General features: G+C 45.7%; 1 protein-coding gene across 3 annotated transcripts in view; it reads right to left on the bottom strand.

The window, feature by feature from the left end:
* Positions 1-5,622: 5,622 nt before the first annotated feature.
* grin2db (glutamate receptor, ionotropic, N-methyl D-aspartate 2D, b) overlaps positions 5,623-22,875 on the bottom strand; it is a 91,358-nt gene continuing 74,105 nt past the window's right edge. The window contains exons 14-16 of one of the 3 annotated variants that reach the window (XR_011979744.1): positions 14,724-14,965; positions 10,936-14,419; positions 5,623-6,068 (exon numbers count right to left, since the gene is read on the bottom strand). Coding sequence is in view for 1 of the 3 variants with exons in the window: in XM_072680607.1 (XP_072536708.1) it covers positions 11,255-14,419; positions 14,724-14,965 (3,407 nt within the window). In the remaining 2 variants the exon portion in view is untranslated. Of the gene's footprint in view, positions 6,069-6,903; positions 14,420-14,723; positions 14,966-22,875 lie in introns of those variants that run through there. The other 2 variants (XR_011979745.1, XM_072680607.1) reach the window with 2 other exon arrangements.

Below are 22,875 nucleotides of genomic sequence, written 5' to 3' on the forward strand. Positions count from 1 at the left end.
TTAACTTTATTTATTAAATATCAATCACATATTAGCTCAAATTCACCCATATGATAGAGTCATTGCTAGGCTGGCAGATAAAGCTGATACCAACAGGTAAAGCTAGCTAGCTATCGCACACTCGCTATCCGCTATCCGGCTAACCTTGTGCAAGATCAGCAGATAATTGAGATCCGAATCAAATAATAAAGCGATAAAGAATAAACAACAACCTCTAGATAAAACACACTCGGCTAGCTAACCACTAGCATGCTAGCTAATACAATCCAAGAAGTATCAGCTCGACTGGCTAACTAGTAAGATCATAGCTAATACAGTCGAGGGGGTGGACCAGCTCGGCTGGCTAACAGGTAGCATGCTAGCTACACTGACTGGGTTCCAAATGGCTCTTAGGTAAGATGGGATCTATATCAGAGGGGGTAGGATGTGTCCGGGGGGATAGGATGTGTCACGACACCGGATCTGCAGCCTGTGGTCCACCAAATGCTGGCAGAGCTGACTAACAAATGGATCCACATGAGCTCCAGATCAGGCAACATCAAAAGAAAGTGGAGAGGAAAGCAAATTTCATCCAAATGTTTCAGGACCAGCTTAGTCCAGCTTACTGGTCATACTGGTGGTCTAGCCTGGTCAGGTTGGTCAGATTGCCATCAAACTCAGACGCAATCATACCCAATACTGGTCAAGAGCTTAGCTGGTCAAACAGCCTGACCAGCCTGACCTTATCCAGCTCAGGACTAACTTTTGCTGCTGGCCGGTTTTAGATGGTCTAAGCTGGGCTTTGATGGTCAAGGTGGTTGAAAAGCTGGGTAACCATGACATTGAACTGGTCAAGCTGGTTAAGCTGGTCGATCAGCTTAGCTCCTGACCAGTATATGTAGTATGTTTTCATTTGAGTTTGATGGTTTAGCTGATCTACCAGCATGACCACCAGTATGACCAAGCTGGACTATGCTGGTCAACCAGCATGACCAGCAATGCCAGGCGAGTGAGAGCTAACCACGCTAAAGGACAGCTTACAAACATGGTGGAGGTAGTTTCACACACTGTTAGCTCCTTCCCACCCCCCTCGTGATCCAGTCCAGCCAGCTCCACTTTCTTCTTATCTAGAGGGACAAAACAGCACTGTGAGAGAGAGAGAGAGAGAGAGAGAGAGAGGTGCAGGACGAGTGAGGCTAAGTAAAGCCTGCTGCAGGAGCTGACCTGCTTTACTACAGAACGACCGCCTTCAGATCAGCTCACAGCCGACGGGAGAGCAGCAGACACCTGGATCTCAGAGAACCTTCAAGTCCTTCAAGTAACAACTCACATCCTGAGAGAGAGAGAGAGGGAGAGGGAGAGAGAGAAAGAGAGGGAGAGAGAGAGAGAGAGAGGGAGAGAGAGAGATTCTAGAAAACCTGTGAGATTAGTGGAAGGCCAGGACCAAAGGCTGCCATTTGAGTGGCTCTGTAAGTGTGTGTGAGAGTGTGTGAGAGTGTGTGAGTGTGTGTGAGAGTGTGTGTGAGTGTGTGAGTGTGTGTGAGAGTGTGTGAGTGTGTGTGAGTGTGGTTTTGTAGATAATAGGGTTAGGAGGCCGCGTGCTATAATGGTGAAATTATTATAATTATAAATTATACGATTACTTATGTGTAGATTGTTTTGTTTAAAATATTAATTAATAAATAACATAAGTAAAGCAGATACGTTTACAAGAAATTAAGTACAGCGAGTATAAATATAAACTATGTCATTTTTGCTAATTAAAAAAACTGCACATAGTTTGGCTTAATTAAATCAATTACAGATAATTTTGCATATTTTGCAAAAATAATGCAGATTATTCAGCACAGTTTAAGAAATAAAGTATTAAATTAAGATTATTTAATAAATATAACATTTTTACAAATAATATTGCAGACAATCAAACTTATTTCATATATACAATTCAATTAACTTTTAATTAACTGAATAAATTACAGGTTATTTTGCATATTTCCAGATCAAATATTTAAGACATATGTGCTAATTTTCAGAAATACTACAGATGTTTCCGATTTCTAAAAATAATGCGGATAATTGTAATTTTAAGAAATAGAATATATAATAGTTATTAAGAAAAAGAATATATATAATAATAATTATATATATTATATATTATTATATTTAAAATAATATTATTGCCTATATAAAACAATAATGCAGATCATTTTTTTCCTGCTTCTCAAAAATGAAGCAGATAATTTTGCTCATTTCAAGAAATAATGCAGATTTTTTTCAGACAATTTAGGCAGATTTATTATTTATTAGATAGTTTTGCTTATTATAATGTTTTTTTTAAACTATATAAATAAAACAAGAATATATATATAATCATTATCAGAATTCAGAAATAATTGTGATCATATTTCGTCCTTTAAACAGTCATGGATAATTTTACGACTCTGTTCTGATTGGCTGTGACTCAGAAGGCAGTTTGCTTTCTTGTGACATCACAAAGAGTTGAGAACGAGCAGATCTGGGGCGGGAGAGTGAGACGTGCATGTGAGAGCTTTAACAGTGTCACACAAAGAGCAAAGCCTGGACCCCCGTTCCCCTGATACCCCTCAATAACCCAAATCTCCACATGAATAATATTTCAGACGATCTCACTCGCCACGACATCGACACAGCAGCAGTGTGAGTGTGTTCTCGTCTGGAGATGAAGACAAAGAAAGAGAAGAAGCGGTGTGTGTGTGTGTGTGTGTGTGTGTGTGAGAACAACATTCCCCCAGCAACAGGCATACAGGCACTGCCACAGGCATACAGACACACTCATGAAAATGCATGCACACACACACACACACACACACACACACACGCGATTTTCCAGAGAAAATGCAAATCTCCAAACGTAGTGAAGGTCGGAGCTGGAGATCAGTGAACAGCTGCAGAGCTGCAGGATCACAGAAAGCCGCAGACCACCGGACCCTTCAGCCCACCCCTGCATCAGAGCCAGACACACACACACACACACACACACCCCGCAGCAGGGGTGTGTATCCCCATGAGTAGGAGCCCAAATAATACATCAGTGTTTCCTGGATGCGTCTGTGTACACACACACACACACACACACCAACACACACACACACTGTGCGTGTCATTACATAATGGATGGTTTAACTTTTCCAGGCAAATATTGACCACCACTGACATTTCTGCATGAAGCCCCCCCACATCCCTCCCACCCACTACACACACGGCATGCCAATGCGTAACCACACCCCCAACCGACCACGAGAAGACAGTGGGTCGAGACCCACTTACTGAACAAGTTAGAGTAGAAGTGTGTGGAACCTAAAAGCCCCCTCACAGAACATTATTACATCAATCATGATGATTAATAATCATATAATTACAGAAGAATTATTTACAAATAATTACTAGTTTTTCAAATATCAAGTATTTGATCTTCATAATCCATTGCTAATGAATTATACTTGAATTTATAATATGATAGATATAAATAATATATTAAATATAAATATAAATACATAAATAAATAATGTTACAAATGATTTACTTGAGATTTATAAACCAGTGTCAGGAATGACTTATTTGATAGTCTTAAAAACACACAGATATTACATTATACCACAAGTTGATGAATAGTCACAACTGAATTAAGTATTTAGTGATTATAATAAGCATATTAAAAATAATTAAATATATTTCTGAGTTTGTCAAGAATCAAATAAAAAATAATATTAGTACATACATATATAATATTAATAAATACATAAATAAATACATGTTTGCACTTGTTTGCAATTATTTGCCATTTTCTTTTTGGTAATTAAAGTAATTAAACTAATTATTAAAGTAATTTAAAGTAATTAAACTAATTATTTAAGTATATATAAGTATAATAATATAATTTTTTTTCGAGCTTGACAATAATTACTTTTTGACACTCCAAACACAGTTAATAAATATACTTAAAGTTAGTTCATTTCAAAATGATATTTTAAAAGCATTTTATTAAGTAACAAAATAGAATTATATTGTAAAACTTAAATGAAATGAAATTGTAATGAAATGAAATGAAATTGTAATTATTTATATTTTGAACTATTATTGATAATACAAAAAATGTGTATGTGACTTACAAAAGATTAGATATTTCAAACAGTGTCATTTATTAATGCACATGTACTAATTATTAATTAGCACTAACAATTATATTACAGTTAGTCAATAGGATAATCAATAAAATAGCTATATTTGTGTTGTAGTCATGGCGTCTGAGGTCTGGTTCCATTCACCACCACTGTAAAGAAATGTGAGTCGGTAAGTTTCTCTACAGTGAAGCTCAACTTCACACCAAGCTCAACTCTGAATGACTGTTCACACCTTTATACATTTCTTTCTCAAGTATGCAGAAAATTTGAATAGTTGGTGGAGTTACCCTTTAATGGCAAACTGGATATTTCTGAATACAGGTGAAATGTGAAGCCTGCTTTGAGCACTTACCGTCTGTGAAAGTGTTACACAACAGTCGCAGCCACCACAGTTCTGTCAAATCAATGCAAAATTAAATATCTGTGCTTAAATCGATAAATATGATCGGTTAATAAACACAGGCAACTGTGTTCGAGGCAGAACAGCAAATATGAGCAGCGTAATATTGAAATATGTTTTATTTAGATGATCTGTACTGCGTTTCTGATCGATCTGTTCATGAAGAAAAAAACTCTCAAACAAGCCGTGGAGCTGAGGGGAATGTATATGAGGCCTCTGTTTATGTTTTCCAGCTGCAACAGTGTGTGAAACTACCTCCACCATGTTTGGCGGTACTGTACACACCAGACTCTACGATGTCTAGGTCACCATACACACCTCTCTCAGTCACACTAATGTATATTAAATGTGAGTGTATTGGGGTGTGGGGTCTCTATCAGTGTAGTACCTGGGGTCTTAGTTGTAACAGTGGGTGAAACTACCTCCACCATGTTTGGCGGTACTGTACAGACCAGACTTCCTTGCACACCTCTCTTTCAGTCACACTAATGTATGTTAAATGTTTATATATGAGTGTATATTGTGTGTGTGTGTGGGGGGGGGTCTTCCTTGTGTACTTTGAGGGTCTTAATTGTAACACTGCTTGAAACTACCTCCACCATGTTTGGCGGTACTGTACACACCAGACTCTACGATGTCTAGGTCACCATACACACCTCTCTCAGTCACACTAATGTATATTAAATGTGAGTGTAATTGTGTGTGTGAGGGGGGGTCTTCATTGTGTACATTAAGGGGCCTTAATTGTAACATTGGTTGAAACTACCATCACCATGTTTGGCGGTATCGTACAGACCAGACTTCCTTGCACACCTCTCTTTAAGTCACACTAATGTATGTTAAATGTTTATATATGAGTGTATATTGTGTGTGTGTGTGGGGGGGGGGGGTCTTACTTGTGTACTTTGAGGGTCTTAATTGTAACACTGGTTGAAACTACCTCCACCATGTTTGGCGGTATTGTACAGTCCAGACTTTTTTGGTACAGTGTCACCATTACCACGCGCACCTCTCTCAGTCACACTAACGCATTACATTTTGATTAGAATCAAATTGATCATCATCTTTAATAATCAATCAACAGGAGCAAGAACACAGTAGCTACTGGTCTCTGTTTTTTGCTAAGTGAGAGAACTGACAGAGGGATAAAGCAGTGCGTTAGAACCACCAATATCAGAACAACAAAACAAAAACCAACCAAAAAAACAAACAAACAAACAAACAAACAAAAACCAGACAGAAGTAGTAAGTCTGTTCGGACTGGCAGGTAAACCGAAAAGGGAGGGTCCGCGAACATCCGAGTGATTGGACAACATTGGATAACAGAGGCATCGTAGAAAATGAACCCCCAAAAATTGCATGGATAAGAAGACTTGAGGAGAAATGAGTCGTTTAGGTAGTATCAGAGTCGTGGAACAGTTTCGGAGTCAAGAGAGCAACAAACAAGCTTACCAACACGCACGGATGGGCGGATGGACACACGGATGGAGGGATGGAGGGATGGACGGACAGACAGATGGACGTGTGAGCTGAAAAATAAAAACAAGAGAAGACCGAGACCTTTAGGCAGTATTACAGAAGCGTATATTAAAGCAGTATTAAAGTCAGTGAAAAAACCCGCTTGCAAATACCAAAAAATTAAAAAAATAAAGTAAATGGACGGATGGACGTACGGATGGGCAAACGGATAAGGACGTTGGACGTGATTCTTGTCTTGTCTTGTCTTTTTTTGTCGTTTGTTTTTCTTCACAGGCACTAATGTTTTCACAGTCATATAGGAGGAATCAAAAATTCAAAAATGTCTCCAGTGTCTAGAACCGCTACAAAGCTAAAACATTTAAAACTAGTTCTCTAACACTTCCTCCAAGTATACCAAACTTAACTCATTTCATATATATATATACCTGTCTGTGTATATATATGTATATATTTATTTTTACATATATATATATATATATATATATACATATATATATATGTGTGTATGTGTGTGTGTGTGTGTGTTTGTATATTTTTGTATAGATAAATGATAGAATTTGAATGGAAACTTATAAATACAATGCTTAATCAAATAGCTAAGTTAATTCACAGCATAACATGATACATTCTCCAAAAAACAGTGTATATATAGAGATATATTCCTTTTTCTCAGCAAAATGAAGCTACATGGAAAGAAACAAATCAAAAGAAACTGAATTCTGTTCTGTACATGCAGTCACAGAGTACCGTGTTAGCGCCTTTTAACTCAGCGAGGGTCAGTGACAGATCCGGTGAACACTCGCCACACCAGATCTGTTCAGTCGCACCCCACTCGCCGCCCGTAAAACCCACGCACCCACCCACCCTCCCACTGCATTCTGACGGGTCCCGCCTCCTGCGCCGGGAGTGGCCTGTAGTTCATACCTGAAAGTCTGTGTGCCTGTGATCTACCAGGGTTCAGGTGGGTTTTGCAGTGGCCAGTACCTACCAAAAGTGCTCAGAGGTGAGCTGACGGCAGCGTCATGGAGGGCCCACCTCACATCGTACAGAATTTATAGGATTTGGGGCTAACGTCTTGGTGCCGAATACCATAGGACACCTTCAGAGGTCTTGTGGAGTCCATGTCAGAAACGCAAGGTTGGTTGGTAGGTAGGCAGGTGGCTAGGTAAGTAGGCTGATTGGGTGGTTGGTAGGTAAGTAGGGATGTAGGTAAGTAGGCTGATTGGGTGGTTGGTAGGTAAGTAGGGATGTAGGTAAGTAGGTTGGTTGGGTGGTTGGTAGGTAAGTAGGGATGTAGGTAAGTAGGCTGATTGGGTGGTTGGTAGGTAAGTAGGGATGTAGGTAAGTAGGTTGGTTGGGTGGTTAGTAGGTAAGTAGGGATGTAGGTAAGTAGGTTGGGTGGGTGGTTGGTAGGTAAGTAGGGATGTAGGTAAGTAGGTTGGTTGGGTGGTAAGTAGGTTGGGTGGGTGGTTGATAGGTAGGTAGGGATGTAGGTAAGTAGGTTGGGTGATTGGTTCGTAGGTAAGTAGGGATGTAGGTAAGTAGGTTGGGTGGGTGGTTGATATGTAGGTAGGGATGTAGGTAAGTAGGTTGGGTGATTGGTTCGTAGGTAAGTAGGGATGTGGGTAAGTATGTTGGTTGGGTGGTTGATAGGTTAGTATGGATGTAGGTAAGTAGGCTGGGTGGTTGATTGTTAGGTTAGTAGGGATGTGGGTAAGTATGTTGGTTGGGTGGTTGATAGGTTAGTATGGATGTAGGTAAGTAGGCTGGGTGGTTGATTGTTAGGTTAGTAGGGATGTGGGTAAGTAGGTTGGTTGGGTGGTTGGTAGGTAAGTAGGGATGTAGGTTAGTAGGTTGGGTGGGTGGTTGATAGGTAGGTAGGGATGTAGGTAAGTAGGTTGGGTGATTGGTTCGTAGGTAAGTAGGGATGTGGGTAAGTAGGCTGATTGGGTGGTTGATAGGTTAGTAGGGATGTAGGTAAGTAGGTTGGGTGGTTGATTGTTAGGTTAGTAGGGATGTGGGTAAGTAGGTTGGATGGATAAGTAAGTAAGTAGGTAGATGTATAGGTAAGTAGGTTGGTTATTTGGAAGGCGGGTATGTGAGTAGGTATGTAAGTAGGTAGGTAGGTTAGTAGGTTGGTTGGTAGTTAGTTAGTAGGTTAGTAGGGAGGTAGGTACGTTGGGTGGTTGGTTGTTAGATAAGTAGGGATGTAGGTACGTAGGTTGGTTGGTAGAAAGGTAGGTAGGTGGTTGGTGGATAGGTAAGTAGGTAGGCAGATAGGCAGGTGGGTGGGTAAATATGTAGGTTGGTGCGCTGGTAAGTAGGCTGGCTGGTAAGTAGGTAAGTAGGCAGGCAAGCAGGTAGGTGGGTAAGAAATTAGGTAGGTAGGTAGACAAGTGAGTAGGTAAGGAAGTAAGTAGGTTGGTTGGGTGGTTGGTTGTTAGGGAAGTAGGGATGTAGGTAAGTAGGTTGGTAGGTAGATAGATAGGCAGGTGGGTGGGTAAAAAGGTAGGCTGGTGTGTTGGTAAGTAGGTAGGCAAGTGGGTAGGTAAGTAGGTTGGCTGGGTGGTTGGTAGGTTAGTAGGGAGGTAGGTAGGTTGGGTGGTTAGTTGCTGGGGAGGTAGGGGTGTAGGTAAATAGGTACTTTGATGGGAAGGAAGGTAGGTAGGTGGTTGGGTGGATAGGTAAGTAGGTAGGTAGATAGTGAGGTGGGTGGGTAAATAGGTAGGTTGGCTGGTAGGTAAGTAGGTAAGTTGGCAGGCAGGTAGGTGGGTAGGTAAGAAAGGCGGTAGGAAGGTAGGTAAGTAGGTTGGCTGGGTGGTTGGTAGGTAGGTAGGTAAGTTGGCAGGCAGGAAGGTGGGTAGGTAAGGAAGTAGATAGATAGGTAGGTAGGTAAGTAGGTTGGCTGGGTGGTTGGTAGGTTAGTAGGGAGGTAGGTAGGTTGGGTGGTTAGTTGCTGGGGAAGTAGGGGTGTAGGTAAGTAGGTTCATTGGTGGGTAGGAAGGTAGGTAGGTGGTTGGGTGGATAGGTAAGTAGGTAGGTAGATAGTCAGGTGGGTGGGCAAATAAGTAGGTTGGTGGGTTGGTAAGTAGGTTGGCAAGATACTAGAGGATTGCCTAGCTTGGGCACAGAATTCTGTGGAATAAGGTTCTACAAAGGCCTTTGTAGATGGTTCCAGTCAATGAGCCCCCTTTTCAGCACAAACTACCAGCCACTCCAGGTGCAGGACGCAGGGCTCGTCGGAATACAGGTCGAAAAACAAAACAAAACAACAACAGCATGTCAGAGCGCAGAGCACAAGGGACTGAGCGGCTGTGCTCGTGACTCAACTGCACGCACCGCACTTCAATACCTGAGCATGTTCGTTTATCCCCAACTTTAATTGTTGATTATGTGTAGCTACCCTTTCCAGACCAGGGGGCAAAGTGATCCATCCCACTGCAAACGATAGCACACTCGCCTCCGAACAACAACGAAAAAGAAGCCCTCATTAATAAAGCAGTTAGTTGTGAAGAAGAGACAGACATCACACATCCTCTTAAACAAAAGGGTAAAGGGTGATCTAATCTCTTTTGCCTGTGACCACAGGAGGTGCGAGCACGTCCGCGGCCACACCTGTCCGGCGCCGCGAGCTTTCCAAAGATGCTACAAAGTCTAAAAGTGTCTCTACGTTTTGCTACATCATGTCAAAGCTACATTCAACTACGACGAGGGCAAATGAGCTGTGCCTGACGTCAAATAAGCCTCGGCGACACCTTTTATCGTCCCGCGCGGCCGGCCGGGATTATATCTAATCTAGAGGAACCGAAGGCCCGATGTGTGCTCAGTTTTTTTCACGTGTTGGCGCCTGGTAGGATCCTCGCTGCTTTGGATAAGGATGGATTTTATTGTTTGCCCTTAATGTATTAGGCGGTGATGCTGATGCCAGAGCTTTTTGTGCTTTCTAAAACGTATCCCCCTCGCAGTGGACGACTGTGCCTGCCAAAGCAACACGTGGTGGTGAGACACCCCAAAGGGTGCGCCAATCCTCTCTATCTGCGGAATTGGTCGACTGTTAATAATAAGAAATAATACAAGTACAATTAAGTCTGAAAGACAAGGCCCACCAGCGAGGGCTATTACCTAATTTTAATATTATGTAGCCATCTAGTGCCAATTATAGATATTGCAACCCATCCTCATTTTGGTTAAGACAGTTATGTATTGCTTTTGTGATAAAATACTGCAAGCCAACAAGAGAGAGAGATCGAATGGCATGGGTCCACCCTATATATATGACCTGTATGCTCTGTTATTTGGCATCCAAGACTAGCCTACGATTTAACTTCAGACACAGCTAGCTTACTCTACTTGTAAAATACTAACACAGTGAGAGCAATAAATAGATTAAAAAAGGAGTCGGGGGAATCCTGGAGTACCAAAACAAATCTTACAGAAAAAGACTGCTACATGAACGTTGCTGTGGTCCTCCGGCGCTCTTTCCGCTGAAGCGTGTCTCCTTAGGCCGTGGGAACGTCCCTGTTTGATAGAACACGGACACCGCAGCCGCATCAGGACACCAGAAGTTCTGTCAGGACGAGAAAAGCTCCGGTGGGATGGGGACGACCTCCCCCCCCCCGATGTCTCGCCTTTGCATTAAAAATAGAAGCAAATGTACTAGAGTAGTAGAGTTCCTTGACGAGGTTCCAGTATCTCGTGGCCATGAGGGTCAGACACAAATGGCAGGGGAGGTCCTGCACAGGGTCACGGGGATCGCTCGCTCACAGCAAGTCTCTGTAGTCGGTGGACGCCCGTCAATGGCCGAAAACAAACCAGCCAAAAAAGTAGTTTCCGTAAATGACAGATAGTGTGTGTGTGTGTTTAAAAGTGTGTGTGTGTGTGTGTAAGTGTGTGTGTAAACATGACATCATTACTCACAGATTCCAGAAAAAAAGCACTATCCAGCATTCTCGTTGGAGGACAGGACTACGGATGACATCGTAATGCTCAGTTCAGACCGGAGGTGGAGCACGGCTGGGGTTTCCATGGTGACGGAGACGGTCTTCGCCGGCCCGTCGCCTGTAGTGACATCACTTCCGCCATCCCGGCTGCTGCTGCTGCCGCCGCCGCCGCTGCCGCCGCCGCCGTGACGGTTGTGTTCGCTGTCCTGGTCCCGGTGCGGCACGTGTATGTGCGTCACACTCCAGCTGCGTCTCACCGTAGAGCTCACACACACGCGCAGCAGCGAAGCCCCGTGTCATACTTCGCTCTCCAGGCTGGAGAAGTGGGCGGAGCCACGACGCGAACACAGGCTCTTGGCTTTGAGGGGCAGGTGGGGGGAGTAAAAACGGCGTGGCTGGGGCACGGAGCGCAGTCTCTGGTACTGAAGCTTGGCGCTGGCCGTCACTGTCTGGGAGGCACCCGTGGTCGGCCCAGGGGACAGCACCGGTGGGGGGGACACTGAAGCAGAGGATGGGGGTGGGGGAATGGGCATGGGCAGGGAGGAGGGTGCCGAGGTTGAGGGCAGTAAGGGTTGGGGAGGGGAAGGTGATGGCTCTGAATGCTGGGCCTGCTGGGTGCTGAGGTTGGACTGGCTCCCGGATTTGGTGGTGTCGGGTTTAGGGGGCAATTTGGGGCGTGAACCCCCACTGAAGCTGTGGCAGTGGGGGAGCAACTCCTCCTGGCTGCGAGAGGTGGCACTGCCCCGCTTGGGCCGGCCATGAGGTCTGCCGTGGCTAAACTGCGCATATGAACATGTATCTTGCTCTCTGTCCCGAGCCCTGTGACCTTTACCTTTGCCCCCGCTGCGGCTGCGTTTCTCACCTTTCATGGGCAACTTATCTACGGACCAATAGCGTCGAGGGGGAGGGAGAGACGTGGGAAAGGGTGGGCACAGTGGGCCTAATCCCCCACTCCCTCCCCCGGAGCCCCAGCCTATTCCTGCACCTGAACCCCAAAAGTCTCCCCCCACCCACCCTTCGGATCGCCCCAGGATGGAGTCGTCTCGGCTGTTGATGCTTCCGCCTTTCTCTCGGGCGGGGTAGGTTCCAAAAAACCACCCCCCGCCTCCTATTCCACTAGCCCCGCCCACCCCGTTCCCCTCCCAGTACCTTTCGAAGCGGCCAAACTCCCCAGACGATCCGTCATCTGAGTAACTCTCTTCTGCTTGGACACGATCCCTCTCTGACTCCGACACTGCCCCTCTACCTCCCGCCCTTCTCACTCTGTCCTCCACCCTCTCCCTTTCTCGCTCCCTCTCTCTCGCCTCCTCCTCTTCTTCCTCGTCCTCCTCTTCGTCCTCTGAGTCCCACTCGTGGAATGACAAGCCCTCTCGTGTGTGTGCCCGGCCCCTCTCGTAGTGCAGAAGCAGCGGCCGCCGCTCTCCTCCCCTCCCTCCCGCCTCTCTTTCTGCCCCGCTGCTCCTCCGCCGCTTGGCTGACGGGAGAAGGGTGTGTAGGGAGGAGGGAGGTGAGACTCCGGACGCTGCCTCCGTCCCCCCGCCGCTCACCCAGAACTTGACTGAGGCAGGTAACTTGTTAAGGTTAGGGTATCGCTTGCTGGATGGCCTGTGGCGAGAGTGGCCACCTTTCGACCTCCTTTGCCTGCTCCGGCCCCCTCCGCTCTCCTCGTCGCGTTCGTCTCCAACCTCCTCCCCTCCGTCTCTCCTTCCTCTGTCCCTCTCTCCCTCCCAAGCGGAGAGGTTTCCCTTGTCGCCGAACATGCTGCGGTACTGGGTGGAAAAGGAGGAGTACTCTCCCTCTCTCTCCGCGTCTCCATCTCCCTCTCGCTCTGCCTCCACGTCGCCCTCTTCAGGCTCTGAGTGCTTGCCAGCAGACACCTTCTTCTTCTTTTTCGTCTTCGTTGCCTTCTTCTTCTTCTTCTTCACCTTCCGGCGCTTGCGCTCTCGTTCCCTCTCGCGCTCCTCTCTCTTTTTCCGCTTCTTGTTCTTCTTCTTCTTTTTCTTCCTGTCCTTTTCCCGCTCTTTCCGCCGCTTCTTCTCCCGCTTGCGCTCAGTGTCGCCAGACCCTCCGCAGCTCCTGTCCCTCTCTCTTTCCCCCCAACCCGCCCACCACTCCTGGAGCTGGGTGAGCTGGCTGCCGCCCCTCTCTCTTTCTCTTCCGCTCTCCCTGTCTCCGTGTGGGCCACGCGGCTTGCGCGGGGGTACGGGCGGTGGCGGCGGCGGTCCGTGCGTGAGGGATCTGGGGGACAGAATGGAGCGCTCTCTGTCTCGGTTGTGTCCCTGCAGAAGGCTGGACTCCTCGGTTAGCTCGTCCAGGTCCTCTTCATCCTCCTCCTCCACCTCCCGATCCCTCGTGCTGCGCGAAGAGGTGCTGGAGGTGGAGGAGGGCGATGTGGAGCGAGAGGAAGAGGCAGATGAAGTGGAAGATGAGCTGGTACTGGAGGAGGAGGATGAGGTGGAGGTGTAAGGGAGTGAGGCAGATGGGGATGGGGGGGTGTATGACGGGGAAAGGGGTACAGGCACAGGGATTGGAAGTGGAGGAGATGGTCTGGGTCTGCGACCCGCATCCCTGCCACCTCCTCTCCGGCCCAGGGGCAAAATGTTCTCGTACAGGGGACCACCATGCTCCTTTGGCTTTTTGGGCCGCCGCTTTCTCCAGAGGGATGAGGGGAGAGGGGGAGAGGGGTGCTGCAGTGGGGGGTTAGGGGGCAGTGGGGCTGGGGTCTGGCTTTTTGGGGGCAGCCTAGGTGTCCCCAAAGACTTCACCCCCTTCCCCTGACCCCCTCCACCAGTACCCACCCCCACCTTCTTCCCCAACCCATGGTCCATGCCCTTTTCCTGGTAGAAAACCATGCTAGCCGGCGGGGGTGGCTGGTGGCTCCTGGGGGCAGCTTTGGGAGTCTGAGAACCTGCCTGCTGCTCCACGCATGGCCCCAGACCCTCTGGATCAATAGGACCATAGTAGCGCTTGTATCCATCCATGCCGCTGCCAGCAGCTCCGCCGCCTGCCCACGTAGGTGCTACCTTTTGTGGGAAGGGGCCTATGTCGGCAAGGCCCCCCCTGACGCCTATGGTTGCACTGGTGGATTTGGGTAGCCTCCAGCGGTCCACCACAGCCAGCCTGCGGTCCGGGCGGGGCAAGAAAGTGGAGCAAGGGAGAGGGGCACCCATAAGAGGTGTGGCGGAAGGCCCCATCGCAGCTGCGGAGTGCACCACAGCAGGAGGGGACCCCGGGAGCGGGGTTTTGTAGGACTGCGGAGGCTGAGGCTGCTGTTGCTGCTGCTGTTGCTGTTGCTGCTGCTGCTGCGGGACCATGGCGATGGCAGCGTTGGCGACTGATGCTGTGACAACATGGGACGAGGGAGGGGCTGACACCACGGAGGGATGATGGTGGCTGGAAACAGTGACTTTGGCTCCACCTTGTGCAGTCTCGTCCTCGAAACTGCAGCAGCTATACATTCCCTGGGAGAGAGAGAGAGATAAAAAGGGTATTGGCAACAGGGGTGTTATGTTGTCAGCCGAGTATTTGTCCCAGAAATAAGATTGCAGTATTCTGATACGATTTTCCAGCAGGCTCAGCTATTCTGAGCGTATACGGGGATTTGATTTGGGGGAACAGTCTAAGCCTGGAGGTAAAGCGTTACCAAGGCGCCCTTATAGGTTCGAGCATCTCTGCCACTCCACTGCGCAATATCTCATGCACAACACACACACCACCCCAACCACTCCACCTATCCCCTTTTTTCTGCCCTCCTGGCCCGCTCACCCTGCTGAAGGCCAGGAGGAAGTCCAGTTTGCCGGTCTGACCCAGGCCGCTCATGCAGTGACGGAGCCTCCAGTAGACGAGGTGCTCCCAGGCGAAGACCAGCAGGCTCAGGCCCATGGCCACCAGCAGCATGTAGAAGACTCCGGCCATGTTGTCGATGTCCAGTTTGGAGCTCATCACCTCGATCTTATCGTTGTGACAGATCCCCGAGAGCCAGAGACGCTCCAGCATTTCAATCTCATCTGTGGGGGTGGATATGAGAGGAGGATAAGAGGAGAGACAAGTATGCAATTTGTTTACAGTGTAACGATATACAGGAGACATGAAAGATTCAGAAGACCTGTTCCAATCAATAAAACATGAATGAGATTCAGCTGCTCTCCTGCCTCAATCACACACACACTAGAGCCGAAGATTACGCTCGTGAGCCAGCTATTTATGTCACGCCGCAGTATCCCGGGCGCCGCAGGCCAGAGGCCAAGAGGGTCGACGAGTCCACGCAGTGATCTGAGCGTAGCCTTGAAGGCGAGGTGACTTGTTAAAGGTAATCGTGGTGCAGAGGTCAGGCACCGCTGCGGGAGCAAGAGGGAGAGGGGAAGAGGTGGGAAGGAGCCAATGTGAAGGAGGAGACGGGGAAAGCAGGACGGGAGAGGAGCCTTGTTTGTCTCGGATGCCGCATTGTGTCGGAGGGAATGGGCGGACGGTGGGGGAAAAGACAGAGAGAGAGAGAGAGAGAGAGAGAAATAGATAGGACTGTGTCATAATGACAAACAGCAGGAGCGCCTTTTCAATTCAGAGAGGAGTGTGCCGGGGTAAAAAAAGAGCAACGAGGGGAGGATGAGCGAGGAAAGGGGAGGAGGGGACGGTAAAGGGAGACGAAGGTATGCAGGGATGTAGGTTTGACGAGGGGGGGGAGAGGTGGAGAAACCAGCAGAGCGAAATGAGTTGCAGGGGAAGATAGTGGGGGGAAAGGAGAGGGGTTGAAGGGGGAGATCAGAATCATTTAATTGTGGTGGAAGGTGGTCAGCGTGGTTACAGGAGGTGTGGGGCCGCAAATCCAGAGAATTACCAGAAGAATATCTTCTGTAAGCACTGAGACGAGGAGGGCCGCCACTTTATTGGAATCGTTTATTTCAGAGCTTCCACTTCTGGGGGACGCTACAGGGGAGCTTTCTTTACTGTGGTGTAGTTACCTACACAGACCAGGCCTTTAGAAGACTGTGGACCAGTTACAAAAACTAGACCCTTACAAGGTTCACGGTTAGAACATCTAGACCTTTAGAAGGTCCACAGTTACCAAAACTAGACCTTTAGAAGGTCCACAGTTACCAAAACTAGACCTTTAGAAGGTCCACAGTTGCAAAAACTAGACCCTTACAAGGTTTACGGTTAGAACATCTAGACCTTTAGAAGGTCCACAGTTACCAAAACTAGACCTTTAGAAGGTCCACAGTTGCAAAAACTAGACCCTTACAAGGTCCACGGTTAGAACATCTAGACCTTTAGAAGGTCCACAGTTACCAAAACTAGACCTTTAGAAGGTCCACAGTTGCAAAAACTAGACCCTTACAAGGTCCACGGTTAGAACATCTAGACCTTTAGAAGGTCCACAGTTAAAACAACTAGACCTTTAGAAGGCCCACGGTTAGAACAACTAGACCTTTAGAAGGTCCACAGTTACCAAAACTAGACCTTTAGAAGGTCCACGGTTAGAACTAGACCTTTAGAAGGTCCACAGTTACCAAAACTAGACCCTTAACAGGTCCACGGTTAGAAGAACTAGACCCTTACAAGGTTTACAGTTACAAAAACTAGATCTTTAGAAGGTCCACGGTTTAAACAACTAGACATTTAGAAGGCCCACGGTTAGAACAACTAGACCTTTAGAAGGTCCACAGTTACCAAAACTAGACCTTTAGAAGGTCCACGATTAAAACAACTAGACCTTTAGAAGGTCCACAGTTACCAAAACTAGACCTTTAGAAGGTCCACGATTAAAACAACTAGACCTTGAGAAGGTCCACAGTTAGAACAACTAGACCTTTAGAAGGTTTACAGTTACAAAAACTAGATCTTTAGAAGGTCCACAGTTACAATAACTAGACCCTTATAAGGCCTGCGGTTAGAACAACTAGACCTTTAGAAGGTCCACAGTTACCAAAACTAGACCTTCAGAATGTCCACTGTTACCAAAACTAGACCTTCAGAAGGTCCACTGTTACCAAAACTAGACCTTCAGAAGGTCCACGGTTAGAACAACGCATGCTAAGCAGCTGAGAGCAAAGCTAACAATGATAACATCCAAGAACACCCAACAATATCAGGGTATCAGAATCTGTGAGGCTGCTAACTTCGTAGGAAGTGCCAGAGCTGCCGTAGTGAAGGACTTTTTGAATATTGAGTGCTTCCCAGCGGCGTAAGTGACGCCCCTTGGGCCATCGATGTAATGACGACTCCGGCGAGTGGTGCAGAGGGATAGACCAGGGATAGGCAGAGGAATAGAGCAGCTAACCTCCATCATGAACACCTTCCAGCACCCTAATTCAGTCCATGCGACGACATCTTGGTATATTGTGATAAGACTGTTCCATTGAGGGAAAAGCCAGGAAGAGTCAGTATTCTGAGGCCTGATTTCTTTAACGCATTGTTATACACAGCTGCTGAGAGCAGAAAGTACAGGTCCTGCACCTACAGATTAAAAACCCGGTCTGTTGACTATTGTGGTGCATCGCTCAGAAAGCCTTCCCCTATTCAGCCTCTCTATTCCCGGCCAGCGGCCATGGCAAACAGCTCCTCCACCGAAGCCAAGCCCGGCAGGTGTGTAAGACTAAACACACACACCTCTCGGTCTGCCTTGGCATGACTCAGTTTGTTTGGCAGCGTGGGTGCGGGTTGGCACGGGGAGGCGGGCACGGTTAAGTGGGCACATTTTAGTGAGCGAGCTTCAGCCGGGCCCTTAACCTGGGCCCAGGGCCAGACATGGCGCCATCTGTGTGACCTACAGCGCTGATCCCTTTAGCCGCCCTCTCCAATCCGGGACGCCAACCTCAACCCCTATCAGCCTGAACGACGGGCACAGACGTCACGGGGGTTAGGCCTGAAGGTCAGCTCACCACGACTTTTATAGCCAATTATCCACCAGCTTTGGGCTTCAGAGAGGGAAGAAAGCACTTTCTTACAGGCGTGTGAAAAAAATAGGACACCCCATAAAAAAACATGGCACCTCCACCTACGAGCTGCTTGAATGCTGTGCTTGGTTTTGAGCCAAATTGTGGATTCAGGAGCCCAAAAGAAGTGCTGGTCCGTGTCTAGGTGTTCTCTGGTCGCTCGTCCAAGATCCTGTGCATACATAAAGACCATACATAAAAGGCTAAAAGTCCAAACAGTCACTAATTTGCCGATTGCATTAGCATCAAGCTAACATCTAAGCTCTTCAGAAGAACTGCAGACATCTGAAGCTCACAATATATATATATATATATAATATATAACTGTGTATAACATATATATATATGCTGTCTTACAACCTAATGCTCTCTTATGTGTTATAAAGTCTTATAATGCATGTAACTAGACCTACCTATCAGGATTGAGAGATAATAGGCCCATCCCAAGCACTGTGACCTATTATTAAGCACGCCTTATAATACCGTATACAGCATTCATTGGATGTTTTACCCATCAGATATAGTCCTTCTAATGTACGTAGCCTATTAGCCCATCAGCTTAAACTGACCACCAAGACCGTAAGGCCCGTAATACCTGAATCGACCCTAATTAATAAAACATATTAAACTATTATGAAAATCTCCTGCTCTCCGAAACTCAAATTTGCTGGTTTATTAACTCCACAGATCCGTTATTGCCTAAATCCACAGTGAATGGGGACGTGCTGCACCGACGCTTCTGGAGGCGCTGCATCACTCAATGCAAAACGCCCATTAGAGCGAGCTAAGCAGGGGATTAGCGAGGGCCCCTTTGCCCCTTCATTACTCTTCTGCTTTGCAGGACGTACTCCTGATACAGCTAAGGCAACCACCGGTGTGGAAATGTGGAAATTGTGATCATAGACATCAATTTTTAAAAAGTATCTCTATAGTCAGTGACATCATACAATGGCATTAAAGGGACAGTTCAGGGAAAAATCTAATTCACACTAATTCAATCCAATTTCCCACACACTATCATATTACCATATTACCATATAACACACTGTCCCATATTACCATATAACACACTGTCCCATATTACCATATTATCATATAACACACTGTCCCATATTACCATATTACCATATAACACACTGTCCCATATTATCATATAACACACTGTCCCATATTACCATATTACCATATAACACACTGTCCCATATTACCATATTACCATATAACACACTGTCCCATATTACCATATTACACACTGTCCCATAATTACCATAACACACTGTCCAATATTACCATATTACCATATAACACACTGTCCCATATTACCATATAACACACTGTCCCATATTACCATATTACCATATAACACACTGTCCCATATTACCATATTACCATATAACACACTGTCCAATATTACCATATTACCATATAACACACTGTCCCATATTACCATATAACACACTGTCCCATATTACCATATAACACACTGTCCCATATTACCATATTACCATATAACACACTGTCCCATAATTACCATATAACACACTGTCCCATATTACCATATTACCATATAACACACTGCCCCATATTACCATATAACACACTGTCCCATATTACCATATAACACACTGTCCCATATTACCATATAACACACTGTCCCATATTACCATATAACACACTGTCCCGTATTACCATATAACACACTGTCCCATATTACCATATAACACACTGTCCCATATTACCATATTACCATATAACACACTGCCCCATATTACCATATAACACACTGTCCCATATTACCATATAACACACTGTCCCATAATTATCATATAACACACTGTCCCATATTACACACTGTCCCATATTACCATATAACACACTGTCCCATTTTACCATATTACCATATAACACACTGTCCCATATTACCATATTATCATATAACACACTGTCCCATATTACCATATAACACACTGTCCCATATTACCATATTATCATATAACACACTGTCCCATATTACCATATAACACACTGTCCCATATTACCATATTACCATATAACACACTGTCCCATATTACCATATTATCATATAACACACTGCCCCATATTACCATATAACACACTGTCTCATATTACCATATTACCATATAACACATTGTCCCATATTACCATATAACACATTGTCCCATATTACCATATAACACACTGTCCCATATTACCATATAACACACTGTCCCATATTACCATATTACCATAGGATAACAGGGACAGCAGCCACACAGGCAGAGAGGAGGACGGGAGGGATTACAGGTGTTCAGGTGCAGAAAAGACCCTCATTCCTTCTTCAAATAAGGGCTTAAGATTTTCGGTGAGCATTGATCTCAACATTAGCATGTTAGCTCGTTGCTCCAGCAGTAAAGCAAATGTGGACACAGAAAGCAGGGCATGGCTGATCAATTACACCTCGGGTAAGAGGGAGAAATCTGTGCTCCGTCCCTTTAATCCAGACGGTACTGGGGAGGGTTTACTCCTCACATCAAACCGGGCCTGGCTGAAGCTCTTCAAAAGGAGGAGAGGAGCGAGGGATTACAGTCACAAAGGTAGAGAGGAGGACGGGGAGGATTACAGCCGCGCAGGTGAAGCGGGGAGGGCGCAGTCGCGCCGGGAAGCACCACCTGTGAACCTGCGCTTAAATAAATAAATAAATAAACAAACAAACAAACAAATAAACAACACGTAATCCCCCAACCTGTACACAGCAAGTCATTAGCGTCAACCTATTGTGCTTCCTTCGCGATTTACCAGCAGCGCGAGGGCAGATTTAGCAAAATAACACCACGCACAAAGCACCGCATCACACACACACACACACACACACACACACACACACTCCACAAGAACTACAAATGTCACTATTCATTTCACATGTAAAGCCGTCATGCCAGGTTTAGCTGTTTAACCGTGGTGTTAGCTAATGGGACCTGGCAACAGTGAGATGCTTTCACAGTAGGGACCTGGCAAACACACACAAAACCAACACACACACACACACACACTTGCTCAGGCTCCCACCCTTTCCTTTGGCTTTGTTCTACATACACTGAAAACCAAAGAGGATTAAAAAGGGTAATCAAACAAAAGCATCCAGTCGAAGCAGCGCACTGCGCATGCCCGCGCCGCCGCCCCGTCACTGCGCATGCACGCGTGCCGAGAGCCGCAGAAATGCCAATTAAAGCATTAGTGGTCGGACAATTGCGACGGAATCTAATCCTTTAGAGTGCGCTGGAGTGGGCCGTGGCTTATCACACGCGCTGACATAATAGAGTCATAGACCCACCTCAATTAGGCTGTATTAAATCAGTTCAAGGCTCTACTGGGTTGTCTGGGTCTAATGGGAACACACAGGCTTTCTCTCAGTTAAATTGAGGTTGGATTCAGGTATGAAGGGCCGTAAGGTCGCTGGAAGAGACTCATGTTTATTCAAACAGCAGTCGAGGATTACTAATGGATTCTTCTACATGAGGCATGAAGTCCTGAGTCGGCCGAGTACAGAGTACAGTACTGACGATCGTATAAAAGACTGGCTTTGACTATTCAGGACAACACACTGTCCCGTATTACCATATTACCATATAACACGCTGTCCATATCACCATATTACCATATAACACACTGTCCCGTATTACCATATTACCATATAACACACTGTCCCGTATTACCATATTACCATATAACACGCTGTCCATATCACCATATTACCATATAACACGCTGTCCATATCACCATATTACCATATAACACGCTGTCCCGTATTACCATATTACCATATAACACGCTGTCCCGTATTACCATATTACCATATAACACGCTGTCCCGTATTACCATATTACCATATAACACACTGTCCCATATTATCATATAACACACTGTCCCATATTACCATATAACACACTGTCCCATATTACCATATAACACGCTGTCCCGTATTACCATATTACCATATAACACTCTGTCCCGTATTACCATATAACACGCTGTCCCGTATTACCATATTACCATATAACACACTGTCCCATATTATCATATAACACACTGTCCCATATTACCATATAACACACTGTCCCATATTACCATATAACACGCTGTCCCGTATTACCATATTACCATATAACACACTGTTCAACATTACCATATTACCATATAACACACTGTCCCATATTACCATATAACACACTGTCCCGTATTACCATATTACCATAAAACACGCTGTCCCGTATTACCATATTACCATATTACCATATAACACACTGTCCCGTATTACCATATTAACATATTACCATATAACACACTGTCCCGTATTACCATATTACCATATTACCATAAAACACGCTGACCCGTATTACCATATTACCATATAACACGCTGTCCCGTATTACCATATTACCATATAACACACTGTCCCATATTACCATATAACACACTGTCCCATATTACCATATAACACACTGTCCCATATTACCATATAACACACTGTCCAATATTACCATATTATCATATAACACGCTGTCCCATATTACCATATAACACACTGTCCCATATTACCATATTACCATATAACACACTGTCCCATATTATCATATTACCATATAACACACTGTCCCATAATTACCATATTACCATATAACACACTGTCCCATATTACCATATTACCATATAACACAGTGTCCCATATTACCATATAACACACTGTCCAACATTACCATATTACCATATAACACGCTGTCCCATATTACCATATAACACGCTGTCCCATATTACCATATAACACACTGTCCCATATTACCATATTACCATATAACACACTGTCCCATAATTACCATATTACCATATAACACACTGTCCCATATTACCATATTACCATATAACACACTGTCCCATAATTACCATATAACACACTGTCCAACATTACCATATTACCATATAACACACTG

This window comes from Salminus brasiliensis, chromosome 5 (assembly GCF_030463535.1).
Source record: "Salminus brasiliensis chromosome 5, fSalBra1.hap2, whole genome shotgun sequence".
NCBI lineage: Eukaryota > Metazoa > Chordata > Actinopteri > Characiformes > Bryconidae > Salminus > Salminus brasiliensis.